The following is a 16,653-nucleotide window of genomic DNA, read 5'->3' on the forward strand; positions in this document are numbered from 1 at the left end:
TGGAGCTTACCTCAAAATGAAGCAGGCAATCTGTTATTTGCAGAATTATAGCATACTACTGGAAAACCAAGAATGTGAACTTTAGCACTTCATGAAACTATACATTAATGAAAATGGCATTTTTTGGAAGCTTAACATCCATCATGCCGAAAAAGGCATTTATGCATGTTAATGCATGTAGGAAACTGGTTCGAAGGAAGTCGAATAGCATCCGCAACAGCTTTACATTTCATATATTTCGAGTGCAAAGAACTAACATTGGCGAAGTTCTGCAAAAACCGTCTAGGAATGGTCAACAAAATGGCAGAGGATCGAAACAATTACATCCAGGAGATCTGCATTCTTGAAATGGAGGCAGGAGAAAAGGAGAAAATTGACGGCAGCAACTACATTATGCAGAATAATGAAAGCATGTTCATGCAATGCAAAAATAATACTGGAAGAATGTTGCCTCCACAGTGGATTTTGGGGAGCACTTCACATAATACGAGCAAACAAAATGAGCAGAACATTTCTTCCAATGGTCCCCAATTGTAGTGGCACTACACTAATTATTAAAATTAAAAAGAACATTACAGAAGAAACAGATATTTCTTTCTGACTGTTAGAAGAGTTATAAAACAAAAGAATTTAAATAATTTGGATATATCTGTTGTAAATCACAAACATAATTTCATCGATCCTGAAACTGGTACACACATGCAAAACATAGAATGTATGTGGGGAAGTGCTAAATGGCGAAATAAAAAGCACCATGGAACAGCAAGCCACCACTTCAAGTCCTGCCTAGCTAGTTTCTCTGCAGGAGAAGATATAATGCAAATGATATGTCAGATGTCGTTCTAAAGAATACAGCAAACATTTTCTGCCAGAAACTAAAATGTGACTATACTCGCCAATCAGGTGTGTTTAATATAAAAGAATCACAATTTTTAATTATAAGAATAGTTTATACAGGGTTCACACCCACTTCTACAAGTGGAAAATCATTTTACGGACCAACAAGGAAAAAAATTATGGACCTATCAAGCAAATAGGAATCGAATAAACTAAAGCAACTATCTATACCCGAACTTCTTTTGTAATACCACTTTTGTAATTTGTAAGAATACAATAAATCCTACGTAGGATGTATTATTATTAAACATAATCTTGCACTTAATTTTAAAACAAATTCAAAAATAATATTAACTTCATAAATTCTTTCAAATAATTAGCATTAAATCATAAAATTTCTTGAAATTAATTTCTTTATATTTTACACTTATAATAGTACCACATATTTTAAAGAAGATTAGTGGCTTCTTATTTATATTTCACCAACAGGTAGCTTTATACTGATTCTATCTTTTATGCCTCATTTCATCACATACTCACTCAGTCCAGAGATATATGCAAATTTTATGTGAAGTGGCATAAGTTTAATTGTGAAGTAAAATAATAATCAGCATGACTCATAAAAAAGGTCTGGCTGTTGCCACCATAGGTGCTTCCTTACAGAGCTGCTGATCAGAGCAGGCGTGAATGCCTATTATTGATATGGTTGGTAAATGTTGAAAATCAGCTGCTCTTTGTCCGATGCAGTTAGTGTCATAGTTTCATGTAGATTTGCTGGAGGTTAATCCAGTTAATACACAGTATTTAAGTTCCAATATGCTTCTGAAGCACCAGAGATGATAGGTTGTTTTGTTCAAGTCTCATTCGCATTTGTTTAAGTCTCATTCGTTTGATGTCACATTTTGAAAGAATAAATTTAAAAGTACCTAATAATATTCCTCATTTCAAAAAAGATGTCAGGAATTTTTATTCCAAAAAAAAATATATATATATATATATTTAATTCTTTTTAGAAATTACTCTAAAAATGTGTAAGCAACCTCTGTATTTTGTAGTCAAATAAAAACATTACAAGACTTCGAAATTGTCATATTTCAGGCACTACCAACATGTATGGATAACTTACATATATTTATTAATAGAACTCGTATGTGAAAAAAATTTCTTTCTTAATACTTAGTTTCCTCCGCAAAATTTTCAGTTGCTGTAAACAATATAATAATTATCACTGAAAAGTATAACAATTTATAGCATATAGTAGTGGAATGAAGTTCAAACCTTATGCAATGTATGATGGTTTGTGATGGAAGCAGCCTTGCAGAATAGGTCACTTAAAATCTATTAACCCAGAAGTCCTCTTAAAAGGCTGGTGGTATCAACAAGATTTTGCTCACTGAGGTGCTTTCCACCAAAACTGAGATAGTGAATGCTGAATAAGGAAACTGCTCTAATTTTCTATTTTTTTATATAACTCTATCACATGGTCACTCTCAGATATTGCTCTCGTGATACGAATCGTAATACTCGTAATACTATTTTTTTATATAACTCTATCACATGGTCACTCTCAGATATTGCTCTCGTGATACGAATCGTAATACTCATTCTTTTATAAAATACTGCCTTCCTTTTTATTTGCTTTACTGTGATTATGCAGTAATTTATAATTGTCGCGTTTGCTTACTAGAACTTTACTTCCACGAACGCCCTCTGCCGAAAGAGACTAAAAGTAGTCAGTTGAACGGCTCACGCGTCTAACAGATGTTGAAACGATAGACCGTCTCCGTATAAATTATGCTTGTATTCATTATAACTTGTAAATATTTTGTAGATATCTTTCATATGAATTAAAATTTCTTAAAAAGTTTATAGCTGTGTTTCGCAGTGAATCGAAGTTCATCATAGAGACGGATACCGACAGGAAGGAAAGGCAGGCAGTTCAGGGCAGCCCTATTTAGAAGGTAAGTGAACTTTCACTTATCTATTTAATGATCAAAAAATTTTAATAGTACAAAGTTGATAAAATTTTTAACAATTGCTCTCGTGATACGAATCGTAATACTCATTCTTTTATAATAATACTGCCTTCCTTTTTATTTGCTTTACTGTGATTATGCGGTAATTTATAATATTGTACATAAACACACAAAATACATATTAGTTGTCTGGTTATAGACTTCTTTTTAACAACAGACTGTTAATAGCTAATGCAGTCAAAAGGTCATATGCAAATTTCTGACAACCTCAGCAATGTTTAAAGCCTCTACATCATTCAAGGGTTAAGTATATAGATCAAGATTCTGTTACATATTAATCATTAAGCTGAAAATGCCAATTCTTACAAAAACAAATGATTTCAAGATCACTTTACAAAAAGCCACAACCCAGATTCACTAAAAGGAGAATCTCATTTCTCATATACAAGCAAAAAAGAAACTGGTAACTTTGAAGAGTTGCATACTAAATCAACTACTTACCCAAATACACAATGGTTCCTCATTTATGAAGAATATTATTTCATACAGTCTTTTTGTAATAACATTATTTAAAAGCATTTTATGAAGAAGTGTTCTTATATTTTCCATAGATTCTGTTTCATTTCCAAGTTCTCCATCTGAAGAATTAACATTTTGAGTATTATTCATGCTCCAGCCAGGTTCTGAAGTTACTTGTATGGCATAATAAATTGAACATGAAAAAAGTAATACACTTATTGTTGCATAAGCTTGTAAGCTTGGCAGAGGAAGTCTATCGAGAAAAACAGATGGCATGGTGAAAAATATGATTTACCTGAAAATGAAAAAAAAAAAAAAAAAAATAGCATGAAAGCATATTATCTTCATATATAGTAACCAAATCACATATTACATGATAAATTTCTGAATTTAAACAAATATGGGAATGGTTCATAATCTGGTATAGCAAAATCATATGCTCGGATGTAAAACAACATAATAGAACACTCCATTTCCGAAACACAGGATGATATTTTAAAGCTAATAAAGATAGCAAGTGATTAGTAATACCTCATGAAAGTCTACATCCATCTTTATTAGTTAAGGAAAAGGAAAGAATTGCATCCAAAATGTGTGACCTTGAAAAAGGCTTGAAATAAACTTAAATGGGAGAAAATCTAAAGTTCCACAAAGTAATAGTTAAATCATTATATGAAAACATCAACTCATTGTCACTTGAAAACTCTCTGCTCACAGAAGAGCTTTTGAACATTGCAAATAAATGTTTTAATTTGTAATTTATCATAACCCATATACATATAGTTATTTTAAAAAAAAAGATAAGAAAACCAGTCCTAGGAAAAAATAATAAATATTAACACCCAACTAATAATCATAATTAGCAATTATAAGTAAATAAAATTATATGAATAGTATAATTGTGATAGTTTAAACATGTGATAGTTAACATGTCTGTAGTTTTAACATGTGATAGTTTAAAATGGCATAGCTGATAATGATGATAGCAACCTGAACACTTTATACTGTTGGCATTTTGGCTCTAGTGTAGAATTGGGTGCCCCTTCGATTAGCGACAGTTTTTTTTTTTTTTTTTTTTTTTTTTTTTATGAAAATAGATTGATGTGTACATGGACAAATTTAAGGCAGTGCGCAATGCCTAATTTGCGCAATTCTGAGATTTTTTTTTTAGTGAAAACAGATTGATGGACACAGAGTTTCTGCAATTCTTTGAATTTTTATTTTGGTTTTGTGTAGCAGACATCTTGAAATTGTGCCTTCCTGGTGCTGATCTTGACATCGAAAAAGAATCACCAAAAAACAAGGAGCACCCAATTGTACAACTTTACCGCCGTTTTTTTATTGCAGACTCAGACAACATGGCAAAAAAAGCATGCCTCTCATCATATTATTAACTTTTTTTTTGGGGGGGGGAATATTTAAAGAAAAGACCAGTACCAACAGACAGTACACTAACATGGGGGTAAGGAGAAATTATTACATACTAGCAGCTTCGCTGCCAGCCTTCATCTGGCTTTTAAATGTACTGGAAAAATGGCTGAAGGGAACTCCAAGCGTTAAATTTAAAAACTGCGCAGAATTTTACTCTGCAGAACAACTTCATAAAAAAAGTTATTACGTATAACAAAATTACAATGAAATAAGCAATATCACTTAATACAATTATTAATTATCATAATAAATAAATTAACCAACTTTTTGCAAAGTCCAACCAACCCTTTGCAAAATCGTAAGTACTCAAATGGTATAAAGGAGGTTAAGAACTTAGTTTCCTAAAAAAATCACTCAAAACTTTTCAATATCTTAAAAACAGTGAAATGAGCAATAAATAACATAAAAGAATGCAAAAAACAAAAAATTCTGAAAAGCAAAGTATAATTAATGATATTTTATCTTATATTTTCAAGAGAAAAAAATTACGATGAAATAAGCTATATCCCTTAATATAAATATTAATTATCCTAATAAAAAAATTAACCAACTTTCCGTTGAAGAAAAAAAAATCATGCAAAACTTTTCAATATCTTACAAACAGTGAAATAAGCAAAAAATAAAATGAAAGCAACACAAAAAACATAAAATTCCGCGCAGAATTTTACCCTGCACAACAACTTTAACAAAAAAAAAAAAAAAAAAAATCAATAAAAATGTATTATATATATAACTGACAATGAAATATGCCAATCTCTTAAAAACAGTTACATAAGTATGATGAAAAATTGTTGCCAAACCCATATTTCTAAAAGAATGAAACCATTCAAAACGATGGGATTTCATCAAAAATCTATCAACAACAATAAGACGGGAAAATTGTTGCCAAAATCACATTTTTAAAGAAGTGAGATGTGAGAAGTGTACTCGGAATCTTCATTTAAAAAATCTTTTAAAAATACAAAATATTATCATTTTTCCAAAATTCTTTTTGTAAAAGCAGTCGCAAGGATAAAAGTTTAATGTGTCCAAAAGTCAAAGAAAAATAAACTGTACATTTTTAAAAATAAACGTTTTCAGAAAAAATCCTTTTGAAAAGGAGCTTAACAAGCTCCCTTTGTTAAATAAATTCGTATTTAATCAATTTATTGAAACACAAAATTTATTTTAAGTTCGTAAAATAGCTAAGTGCTTACGTTTCATGACGATGTGAAAATGAAGTGTGTAGAGTAAAATCTCGCTTTCCTATAGCCCATTATGTCTCAAAATGACGCGATTTCGTCACAAAACATAAAATAAAAAAATTCGAATTCGAATTTCGAAAAAATCGCTTCGAGGTGCACTGGCTCTTGTCTAGATGTACCTATGTACCAAATTGCGTAGCCGTGGGTCTATTAGCTTACGCGCAGCGCGAACGAAAGACACACACACAGAGACAGACTCTTTATTTTATTATGTGTAGAGATTACATGAAAAAAGTGATAATGCAAACAATGTTTACAAAGGGAGTTACTACCAAAGAAAAAGCCAAACCAAACTGGCAACATGGAAATATGCTAAAGATATGAGATATGTTATAGATAAAGTGCCAAATGATATGACTTTAACAAAAAAATATCTTTAAATCTTAGATTTAAAATACAGTAAATCCTCTCAAAATGGCCTCTTTAATAAGGAAGTTCCTTCTCCTTTCCTCCCCCCGAAAGGGGGTTTCAGAGATGAAATTAACAGAAATAGCATGGACAAAAATACCATCACCAATCCAGTGAAGAGGTAGAATGCTTAAAAAATATAAACAAAACTCTTTTGGGTAGTGGGCTTTTAGTATTGTTCTAAAAGTGCACAAAAGAAAATAGATAAAATGCACCAATATGGTATTGAAAATGCATAGTATGGTTTAAACATAAGAATATATTTTTAACCTTCCTAGTAGCCGAGACCCTCAACTAAAAACTCTTCATCTCAAGTCTTGAAAAAAACCAGATTCTACTATTTCTTCTGCCCATTCTATATCCAGATTAAAGGTAAAGGCGGCAGACGTTTCGCTGTCTTTAGTTGCTTTCCCCCCACTCAAACGACCATCGTTCAGCGGGGCGTATTGACGTGTCCATGTCCTTTTGTCCAGCAGGCTCCCGTTATGGCAAGAGATTTAATTGAATGTATACCAGATTTTAGTGGTTATTGCCGTGTTGGCTACGTAACTAAGCAGATTTTAAACAGTGTACATACTTTATGAATATGTGTTTGAAATTGATATTGCTTTGCGTTTTTAGTTTTTTATTTGGAAAATTATTTACTTTTATTTCTTCATGTTTTACTAAAATATTTCACAAAATCTGCATAAAAATTGTAGTCATTCCTCCTGCAAAAATTTATAGAAAATTACGTTTTGATTCCACCATAACTTTGTACCACTACTCATTTGTATTACATAGCAAGAAGAAGAATAGAACTAATAATTAGGCTCAGAGAAAAGATATGGTCATCAAAATTATTTTTCCAAGTTTCATCTTGTTATCGATTTCTTAAAATTACATTTTATGAATAATTCATTAAATATTTTACATAGAATAGCACATTTTGCATAGTTTAACAAACCCACAAATCTGAAAGTTTGCCGCTTGAGTATTCTTAAACTGTATTTCTCGTTCTTGTCGCCATCCAAATTGTGCAATATTGAAATATTGAGATTCTTAATTTATACTTTCGTAAAATTGTAAAGTTATTGTTGACCTTTCTTATTCTTTCCCAGATTATCATGTTTACAATTTTTTTTAATGTTTACATAAAATCACTAAATACTAATTCAGAATTCTGCTTTCAACCAAATGGACTGATCGTCCACTTTTTTTGGATTTTGGACTGTAAATGGTTTCCCAGCACTATTCCAATTAAAATAATTTTCAATGAAAATATCCACTCTTAAACAAATACTCATTGCATAATTTGTTGAGCTTTACTGTCTAAATATCCTTAATAAATTTTCTGAACAAAGTTGCAGCATCATATGCTGATCTGTTTCCATAATAACAATTGTATAACAGTAGTAAAATTTCTAATTGATCCAAAACAATATTCGTACAAGGAGTGCACTTATTCATTTCTTCAAAGAGAAAAACAGATCATCGCGAACTATACTAGAAAAATCTATTAAGTATACACACTGTATCTCAGATACGAAGCTTTAGCTGTATTATGAACAAATTCTGCTTTTTAAGTATATAAATGCATAAACAATTAAAATTTATAATAAGACATACACAGTTTTTTAGTTTTACTTCAAATAATCTTCTAGATAATCGCTCAGAAGCAAAATACAGATAATTAAATCGAGATTAAGCTTAAAACTCTTCTACACCTTCTCTTTTCAAAAATCTGAAGCAAATTTTAAAAAATTCCATTTTAAATTTTACAAATGAAATTTGTGAAATTTTAGATCTTTAAAAAATAAGAAAACTTTATCATTTGGAAATCTATACACAGTTATACCAGTTTTGGAAATTACAATAATTTACTTTTTTTTAAATTTATTCTTGCGACTTACAACTTGAGACTTAGTTAATTCAAATTCAAAATACTGCTTGTGTTAATTAATGGTTATTTAATGAGAATGATTACAAATAAAGTGAAATTCTTGACGTTTCCTGAAAATTTTATAATATAATTAACATCGTACAATTTTATATGCAGAATCTGAAGTACTGTTCAGTTACCGAGAATTATTCTTGGTGGTAAGTATTGTATGATTATTTCCATACGTAAATTTCATTCTCATTTTGCATAAATTTATATCTGCAATTCGATTCAACATTTAATTTAAAAACTGAAAGGAGTATCTAAAGTATGGTCATCAGAATGCAACAGAATATTATAAATGTAGTTTTATGATAGTAATTTATTTTAAAAACCAAAATCTGCTTTTAGTATTTCGTATTATTTTATCATAGCACCAATCAAAAATGTTTTGAAATGCTTTTAGAAATTTAACGCTTTTGGAATAAGATAGCTCAAATATTTTTTATCCATTTTTAGTGTAGACTATACATTTTAGAATATAAAATCATAAGAATTCCAAACCTTTACTCTAAAATATTTCCAAAATTAATTAAAATCTTTATTCATCTAATTTTTAAAATTTTTATGTTTTGAATGTGCACTCATCGTTCAGTGGATAATACTTTTAATGGATGGACAACAAGAGGTCATTCGAAACTCTAAAACGAACGGCGTAAAAATTTTTAAATATGCCATTATACGAATGATTGATATTTTAACGTAAATTATTATTCAGTGATTTAAGAAAATAATAATTTTAATATGATTAAATTTGATTGAAATTCTAAGGATTTACATCTTCTGTATTACACACTTTTGGACAACAGATAGGAAATACAAAATATCAGAATTTTTCTTTAATGTAAAAGCTTAGAAAATCCTTCAAAAGGAAAAAAAAAAAAGGACCAAAACGTTACAATTATTGCAACCTAATTTAGAATGAAGGGACAACTTCTCCAGCAGCGCAGGAAATTTTATTACCCTCAGTCACAATGAAAAAGACAGAATGGGAAAGAAGAAAACGCAGGGACAACCTACCGCAGGGTTTTTAAGAGCCCCCCCCCTCCCCTGCCGCATTCAAGCAATTTTGACTTGGCCCTGTATCCAAAAGGAAAGATGCAGATGATATATATCTTTGATTTTCCGAATCGTGAGAAAGTATCTGTCATTTCATTTGAAGATTTCTTTCAAGCTTTCATTCCTGTTTCAAGTTAGAATTACGTTTCAAGAACAAAACTACAGTTTGTTGCAACAATTTTTAGAAACAAAACAAAAAACTAAAACAAAACAAACAAAAAAAGGATAGTAAAGATTTTTTAACACCGTATGATAAGTGAAATTCTTATGTTATTCCCTAAATTCTCTCAAAAGTTAATCTAATGAATAATGCTTAACAATTTAAAGAATAATGTCCAAGTCTTTTCACTAATATTCTTTTTAGTTCAAAGGGGCTTCCTTGAAGGCTATTGTTTTCGTTTTGCGATTTTGTATTGGTTTACTATAAATGTCCGTATCAATTTTCAAACTGTTGCCACCCAATGTTAGAGTCCTGCATTATATTTGAAGAAATTAAATGATGAAAAATCTGCATAAATGTATGTATATTTCTCGCATTGTGATAAAACATTGGTACATACAGCCATCGAATTTTGAATGACGTAATCCTACTGCGGATATGGGTATGTGGAAGCCCAAATTTGAAATTTGGAAATTGTTTTGTGATCGATATGATATTTTGTAAACCTTTACAGAATTTTTGAGTAACAAACTAAACGATTTAAAGGCGAGCAATGGCAATGTTGTACAGAAAAAACCTCTTTATCTCCAGCACGTGGAACTGTGTATCGGAAATTCTAAAGATATGTTCAATTTAAAACTACTTTGTGATATTGCTCTTGAACTGAATTTTATGGTTTAAGTGCAAAGAACGTGATATTTAATAAACAAAGGTAACACACAAAATGTTAAAAAAACATCCCTTTGGACTAATTTAAAATCTGAAAGTTTTCAGATTTTTCTTTTATTCTGCAAATGCAAATAACTTGGATAAATAAAAAAAAGAAAATCATTTTGTGTAGTTTCATTTTAGCCTAGAGGGCATTAGCCCAGAAAGGATATTAATTTCGTTTTGGCATTTTGCGTCCATTCACTTTTCTGGAAGCCCTAATTTGGAATTTGGTTTACTATCTATTTCATACTTTGTCAGACATTAAAGAATTTTTGATTAACAAACTCAACAATTTCAAAGCGAGAAATGACAACATTGTACGGGATTTTTTTTTTTTTTTTTTTTAATGTACCTCCAGCGCGCGAGACTCCGAATCGGAAATTCTAAAGATCTGTTTATTTTAAATTATTTTGTGATATTGCTGTTGAATTGAATTTTATGGTTTAAGTGCGAAGAGCATGATATTTAATAAATAAAGGTAACGCACAAAACGTTAAAAAAAACATGCCTTATTGCATAATTTATTATTTTAATAATATATATTATTAAATAATATTTTATAATTTATTATTTAAATATTATTTTATTATTATTGTTATTATTGTTTTATCAGTAATGTTCACAATTTTGAAATTCTAAGTTCCATAACCGACAAAATAATTCAAGATTATGATATTTGTTATTCTTCTACAAAATCGCTTATCCTATGCGCTTTTTAATTGCAATTCCACACCTGCGTCGTTAGATATCGTTTTGAAGTCCCTATTGAAGGAAGTGCTTTTAATCTTATATAAATCCGTGAATTCCATTATATAATCAACGCATTCATTCGATGTATTCCTAGCGAATATATGAATTGATTGCAGATAACTGAAGTGAGTTCTAACTTGTTCATTGTTTTCATGTATATTTGATATGATAAATTATGTTTCTTTTTCCTAGTACATTGATCTCAGTAAACAGTAGATCGTTTATTTTCATAAAAGGAAAAAAATTATTTAAAATAACTATATTTTCAAACGAGGATTACATGGATTACTATCAAAGGACATAATATTTCAGTAGTTTGTTTTCCTTTACTTCGAGAATAAGAGTTACTGCAGAGCAACTTTCTTCAATGCCTTGCTTAGAATAAAATAGCAGAGTTTGGACACTGTGATAGTTTAATTAATAAGGTATTTTCCCCCTCCTTTACGTAATCCATCGGGTGTAATTAGAAGCATACTCAACGCATATTCGAGAGCTCCAGGGTTCGAATCCCGGCAAAGGGCAATGTACATTTTTCACGTCTGCAGCATCAAAAGCCGTAATGACTCAAAGTCCATAGAAGAACAGGTTAGCTCACTTGCGTACCAATGATTATGCTATATAAATTTAATAATATTTGTGACATAAAAAATTAATTTTACAGTCACGTTCAAATTTACATTAAACTTAAATCAATGCAAAAGTCTATAAGAGCCAATATAGAGCGAGAACTCGCTTTCGTTTGTTTACGCAAGTGAGGTAACCTACGATTCTTCTTAACTAAGAGACTAAAACTATCTGCCTATGAACAAGGATGCTTTTGTGAAGACTTCTGAAGGGAAAACATCTCGTATTCACGCTACAGAAAAGGAAACCATTAAAACTCCCATGCAGTCCACCCATTCACTAGGATTTCAACCTAGGTCAAACTACCAGTTCAGCGACATTACCGCTAGATCGATGCTATGAAATTGAAGAATTCTTAAAGCATACGAAAAATTAACTGAGTTTTTCTACTTCTTCACAATCAAATTGAAAAATTGAAATATTTTCCTCTTTTGATCTTGTTTTTGTTATAAAAATGTATTTTGTAACTAAAGATTTGTCCGTAACATGTTGAAATGAATGATAATTTGCAATTAATTGTTTTTCTTTAATGCATAGCCAATAGACTGCAGTTTTCTTGATCTAATTTAATCCTATCAAAAATTCTGTTCTAGTAACGCTTACAAAAGGCACTAGTAGTATGTTTCTTTGTCTTGAATAACTTCTGAAACATCCATAAACAGTATTATTGGGTTTGATTGCTTTTTTAATTAACTATAATTAAAGAACAAACTTTCCCGAGTTTGCAGCGCACCTGATCCAACATATGAGGGCTATTTCCCTAAGGCAAAGGACGCATATGAGGAGTACTTTTTTAAGGGCAACTAGCTCATGTTTGCATTGTTCATGGGGAAAAAAATACAAAAACGACTAAGTAGCCACCTCATTCTCTGGGATTTTAACGCCGACTTAACACAATTACAGTAGTCTTATTCACTCTGCCAGTGGTTGGCCTTTTACTAAGGCTGGGAATTTTATTAATATTAGTATTTAGTATTGCAAAGCATTTACAAATGAAATTGATGCGTTCAAGGAAAACTTTAATTGAATTACGTATTCAATCTATTAATACTGAGAAGATAAAACTGAAAGCATATTGATCAAATATCAGGTCTGTCTTCTAAATTGGGTATTAAAAATCATTCAAGTGATTGTTATAGATTTGTGCATATTGTATTGATTTTTTAAAATGCGCAAACCGAAATTGCGGTAACACCATTAATTTCTTTCGACATATTTCATCCTCTGAAAATTCTCTATTCTGAAAATTTCATTCTCTGTTTGAAAACAAAATAATGATCCTGTTACAGCTGTACAGAAAGTGAGAAGCTCTTTTTTTTTTCTTCTCATTCACTGCTTTATGACAGTGTTTAAGCAACACGTTTTACAATACACTGTAATAAAATATGTATAATATTTTTTTACGCATAAGTATTAAACAACTACGTTTTTATACTGATTAGACAATCATTAGACGTCTGTGTTTATAGACAGATTTGATAAAGTTAAATGGAAATGCACGGAAAAGCTATTTACCTTGAGGTAGACATCTTTATAGAGAGACTTTGTAGGAAAAATTACTGGTATTCATGTCACAACTGCAGTTTTAATGAGAAGAAAAAATAAATAAAATCTGAAAACGTTTTCAGATTTTACATTACACCCAATTTTAAGGTTTTGTGTGTTACTTTCATTTATTAAATATCATGTTCTTCGCACTTAAACCATAGAATTCAATTCAACAGCAATATCACAAAATAATTTTTAAATGAGCGTATCATTAGAATTTCCGAAACCCAGTCTCGAGCGTTGGATAATTCCCCCCCCCCGGTACAATATTGTCATTGCTCACTTTGAAATCGTTGAGTTGGTTTATCAAGAATTCTTTACAGTGTTCCAAAATATGAAATCGATAATAAAACAAATTCCAAATTAGGGCTTCCAGATGCCTATATTTGGTGGAAGATTACGTTATTCAAAATCTGATGGCTCTAAGTACCGTTGTTTTATCACAATGAGAGAGACATACATACATTTATGAAGATTCTTCATTATTTAATTTCTTTAAATATAATACAGGGCTGTAATATTTGATGGCAACAGTTTGAAAAGTGAATCAACGCAAAATGCCAAAACGAAATTAATAGCCATTCTGGGCTAACGCCCTTTGGAATAATAAAATTTTTTAAGCGAATTTAAATTGCTTATTATTTGTAAGATTGCTGTTATGAAAATTAGTCCATTTTTCCAAACATATAAGAAACAATAAGCTATTTAAATATATGTTTATTATACTATAGATTACTGCGGGAGATGAATTCAGCTATCGCCTTTAAAATATGTAGTGAAAGATCCATAAGTAGCTGGTATTGGTATAATAACAATAATTTTAATAATAAATGAAGTTAAGGAAAAGTTATATAGAAAAGAATGATAATATTTATTTTATTACTTGTTTACTTTTATATTTAATAAAAATCGCTTTGCTCATTACTGTACTTACTTAATAAAGTTCAGAACCTCTAACATATGATAGCATACGTCGAGGCGTTGCAACCATGGCCAGCGCTAGGCATTTTGTCGATCGGCGTAACTTTTGAAGGTTTAAATTTTGCTTTCCGGTGCATTACTAAATTAAAAAACATTTTCAGCTTCTAAATGCCTCTGCCTTGTGTATTACCTAAATTCCAAAATTTTTGCCATCCCTAAATTTTGCTGATCGGTGTTTTTCTAAATTCTAAAAATTTTCCCGCCTTTTAATTCTGCCACTCCTACTGTGACGTCAGCCCTGGTTTCAACGAGTATCAGTTTAAAGCTTACGATTATTTAAAATTCTTGTAACATGTTTATTATTCTAATATTTCCGAAAATAAAGATGTTTCTATGTTTATAGCGTTAATATCAATCTTATGCTGTCAAAAGTCTGTCGTTAAAACATCTCTTGTATATATAAATTTTCAATACAATATCGATATGCTTCTATTAAAACAAATCTTCATTAAATGTTAAAGTACCTTAAATCATTAACATTTTGAAATTTATTTTAATGATTCTGTTCAACTTATTGTGTTGCGGATATTCGATTCTAATTAAAAAATAGGAACTTTGAATAAGTACTCTGGATTTATATATTAGCTTCAAACTGTCAAACCAGATTTTAGTTGAAGAGCAGTTATTATTCAATTATTTTTATTCTCCATTTTAGATATTAGATGAAGAAATAAATTCCATTTTTACTTTCAGTATGTGTTGAAAGTATTTCAGCTGTCTTGGCTAATTCGATAGCAGTATTAAAAATTAGAACAAAACATACGTTTTTGGCGACTCAACAGTTATGTGCAGCAACCCCAAAATAAGCTAAATTTCAGGAAAGCGAAACCCTTCCCAGCAGGTAGCCTATTAGTGCAATCACTCCCATCGAAATTACTGGGGGGAAGAAATCCTAACGCGAGCGTATATATGCTTGCTGGCCGCTTAGAGCAAGATTTTGGTTAGACGTATATATGCTTGTTGGGCACTTAGAAGAGGATTCTGGTTGGACGTATATATGCTTGTTGGGCACTTAGAAGAGGATTTGGGTTGGACGTATATATGCTTGCTGGCCGCTTAGAGCACAATTTTGGTTAAACGTATATATACGGCTCGGCCACTTGGAGGGTTAATGAAAAGTAATCCGAAATTGTGCTACAATTTAAATATATGCAAATATAGTAAATTTAGCATTAACACACACAAATTTTAGTAATAAATTTAATCTGAAGTGAACAGAAAACTAAAGGAATATACTGAAAAAGCAAGTTCTCTTAGATCATCATCATTATGTCAATGCTACTATACATTCAAGTTCAAATACAATATCAAGATACTTTTCGAAATAAGATACTCAAAACTAGTTTCAGAGCATACACTAATAACAACAGTACTAATAGAAACAAATTTTCAGTTTTAAAAAGCAGATTAATTCTTAATAAATTTTTTAAGTTACTCAACGAAAGTTGTAAAACTCTTTAAATATTTCACAGAGCAAAATTTTTGGGTACGAATTTGTTTAACAGGAGTTAACATGACGAATAAAAATATGAAAAAATTTTTATATTTACAAAGAATATATAAAATTGGCAAGTAAGTTATCACTTCCAAAATTTTCTTTTTTAAGTGCAGTACACCAATGAAACTTTATTTTCAATGTCGAAATTTTTCATCCAGCATTTTAATAACTAAAACCCTCAAGGAAGGTGCGCCGCCCACCCTCAACATTCTAATTACAGTAGTATCATTTTAACATATGTAAAGGTGAATATAAAGCTACCATAAACTAATTTATAAACACTGTATATGTTCAACTAATTTGTTACCCATTTAATCATATAAAGTTCTAAAACTAATTCTACTAATTTTAAGTCACTCTTTAAGCATCAGTCACATACTAGTACAAACATTCGTACAAATTTAATTACCTCTTACAACACTAATTTTTAATTTTCAGGATATGAAAGCAAAATTCTGCATGCATTTTTTTCTGCATCTCTAAAAACTCAAACTTTCAAATATATATATATAACTCACCTCAACTGAGTAAAACTCAAAAAAACACTTTCAGTCCGCACAATGGTATTAATCAGAAATTCTCATATATGATGTCTATAAACATTAATGAACTATAAACACGCATCCCATTGACAATCAAACCCGATAAACATTAATGAACTATAAACACTCATCTCATTGACAATCAAACCAAAGTACTAAATTTTGACTGTAAACTTCCAGAATACTTATTTTGAAAGATTATATGACGAAATGAACAGAAATTCTTTACATGTTCTGTTGCCATTTGACCGACGAAAACACCGATGGCTAAATAACTCTTTAAAAATTATTACATCTAGCTATTAAAAAAAAAAAAAAAAAAAAAAAAAAAAAAGGTCATTATTTAAAAATTTCATGCATTTATGCTCTTTTAATATCTTTATGTGGCTAAGAACGATTATTAAATATTCAAATACTATATATAAAGCTATTTTCTGAACTGCA

At 30.2% G+C, this 16,653-nt stretch overlaps 1 protein-coding gene across 1 annotated transcript in view; it reads right to left on the reverse strand.

The window, feature by feature from the left end:
• LOC118182070 (E3 ubiquitin-protein ligase AMFR-like) overlaps positions 1 to 16,445 on the reverse strand; it is a 93,387-nt gene extending 76,942 nt beyond the window's left edge. Inside the window, exons 1-2 of the mRNA XM_085822018.1 lie at positions 16,186 to 16,445; positions 3,315 to 3,627 (exon numbers count right to left, since the gene is read on the reverse strand). Of these exons, the coding sequence (XP_085678144.1) occupies positions 3,315 to 3,608 (294 nt within the window). The 5' untranslated portion in view covers positions 3,609 to 3,627; positions 16,186 to 16,445. The remainder of the gene's footprint in view (positions 1 to 3,314; positions 3,628 to 16,185) is intronic.
• Between the last annotated feature and the right edge of the window lie 208 nt (positions 16,446 to 16,653).

This window comes from Stegodyphus dumicola, chromosome 8, assembly GCF_044657685.1.
Source record: "Stegodyphus dumicola isolate Sdum_Otavi_A_Nest chromosome 8, ASM4465768v1".
Taxonomy (NCBI): domain Eukaryota; kingdom Metazoa; phylum Arthropoda; class Arachnida; order Araneae; family Eresidae; genus Stegodyphus; species Stegodyphus dumicola.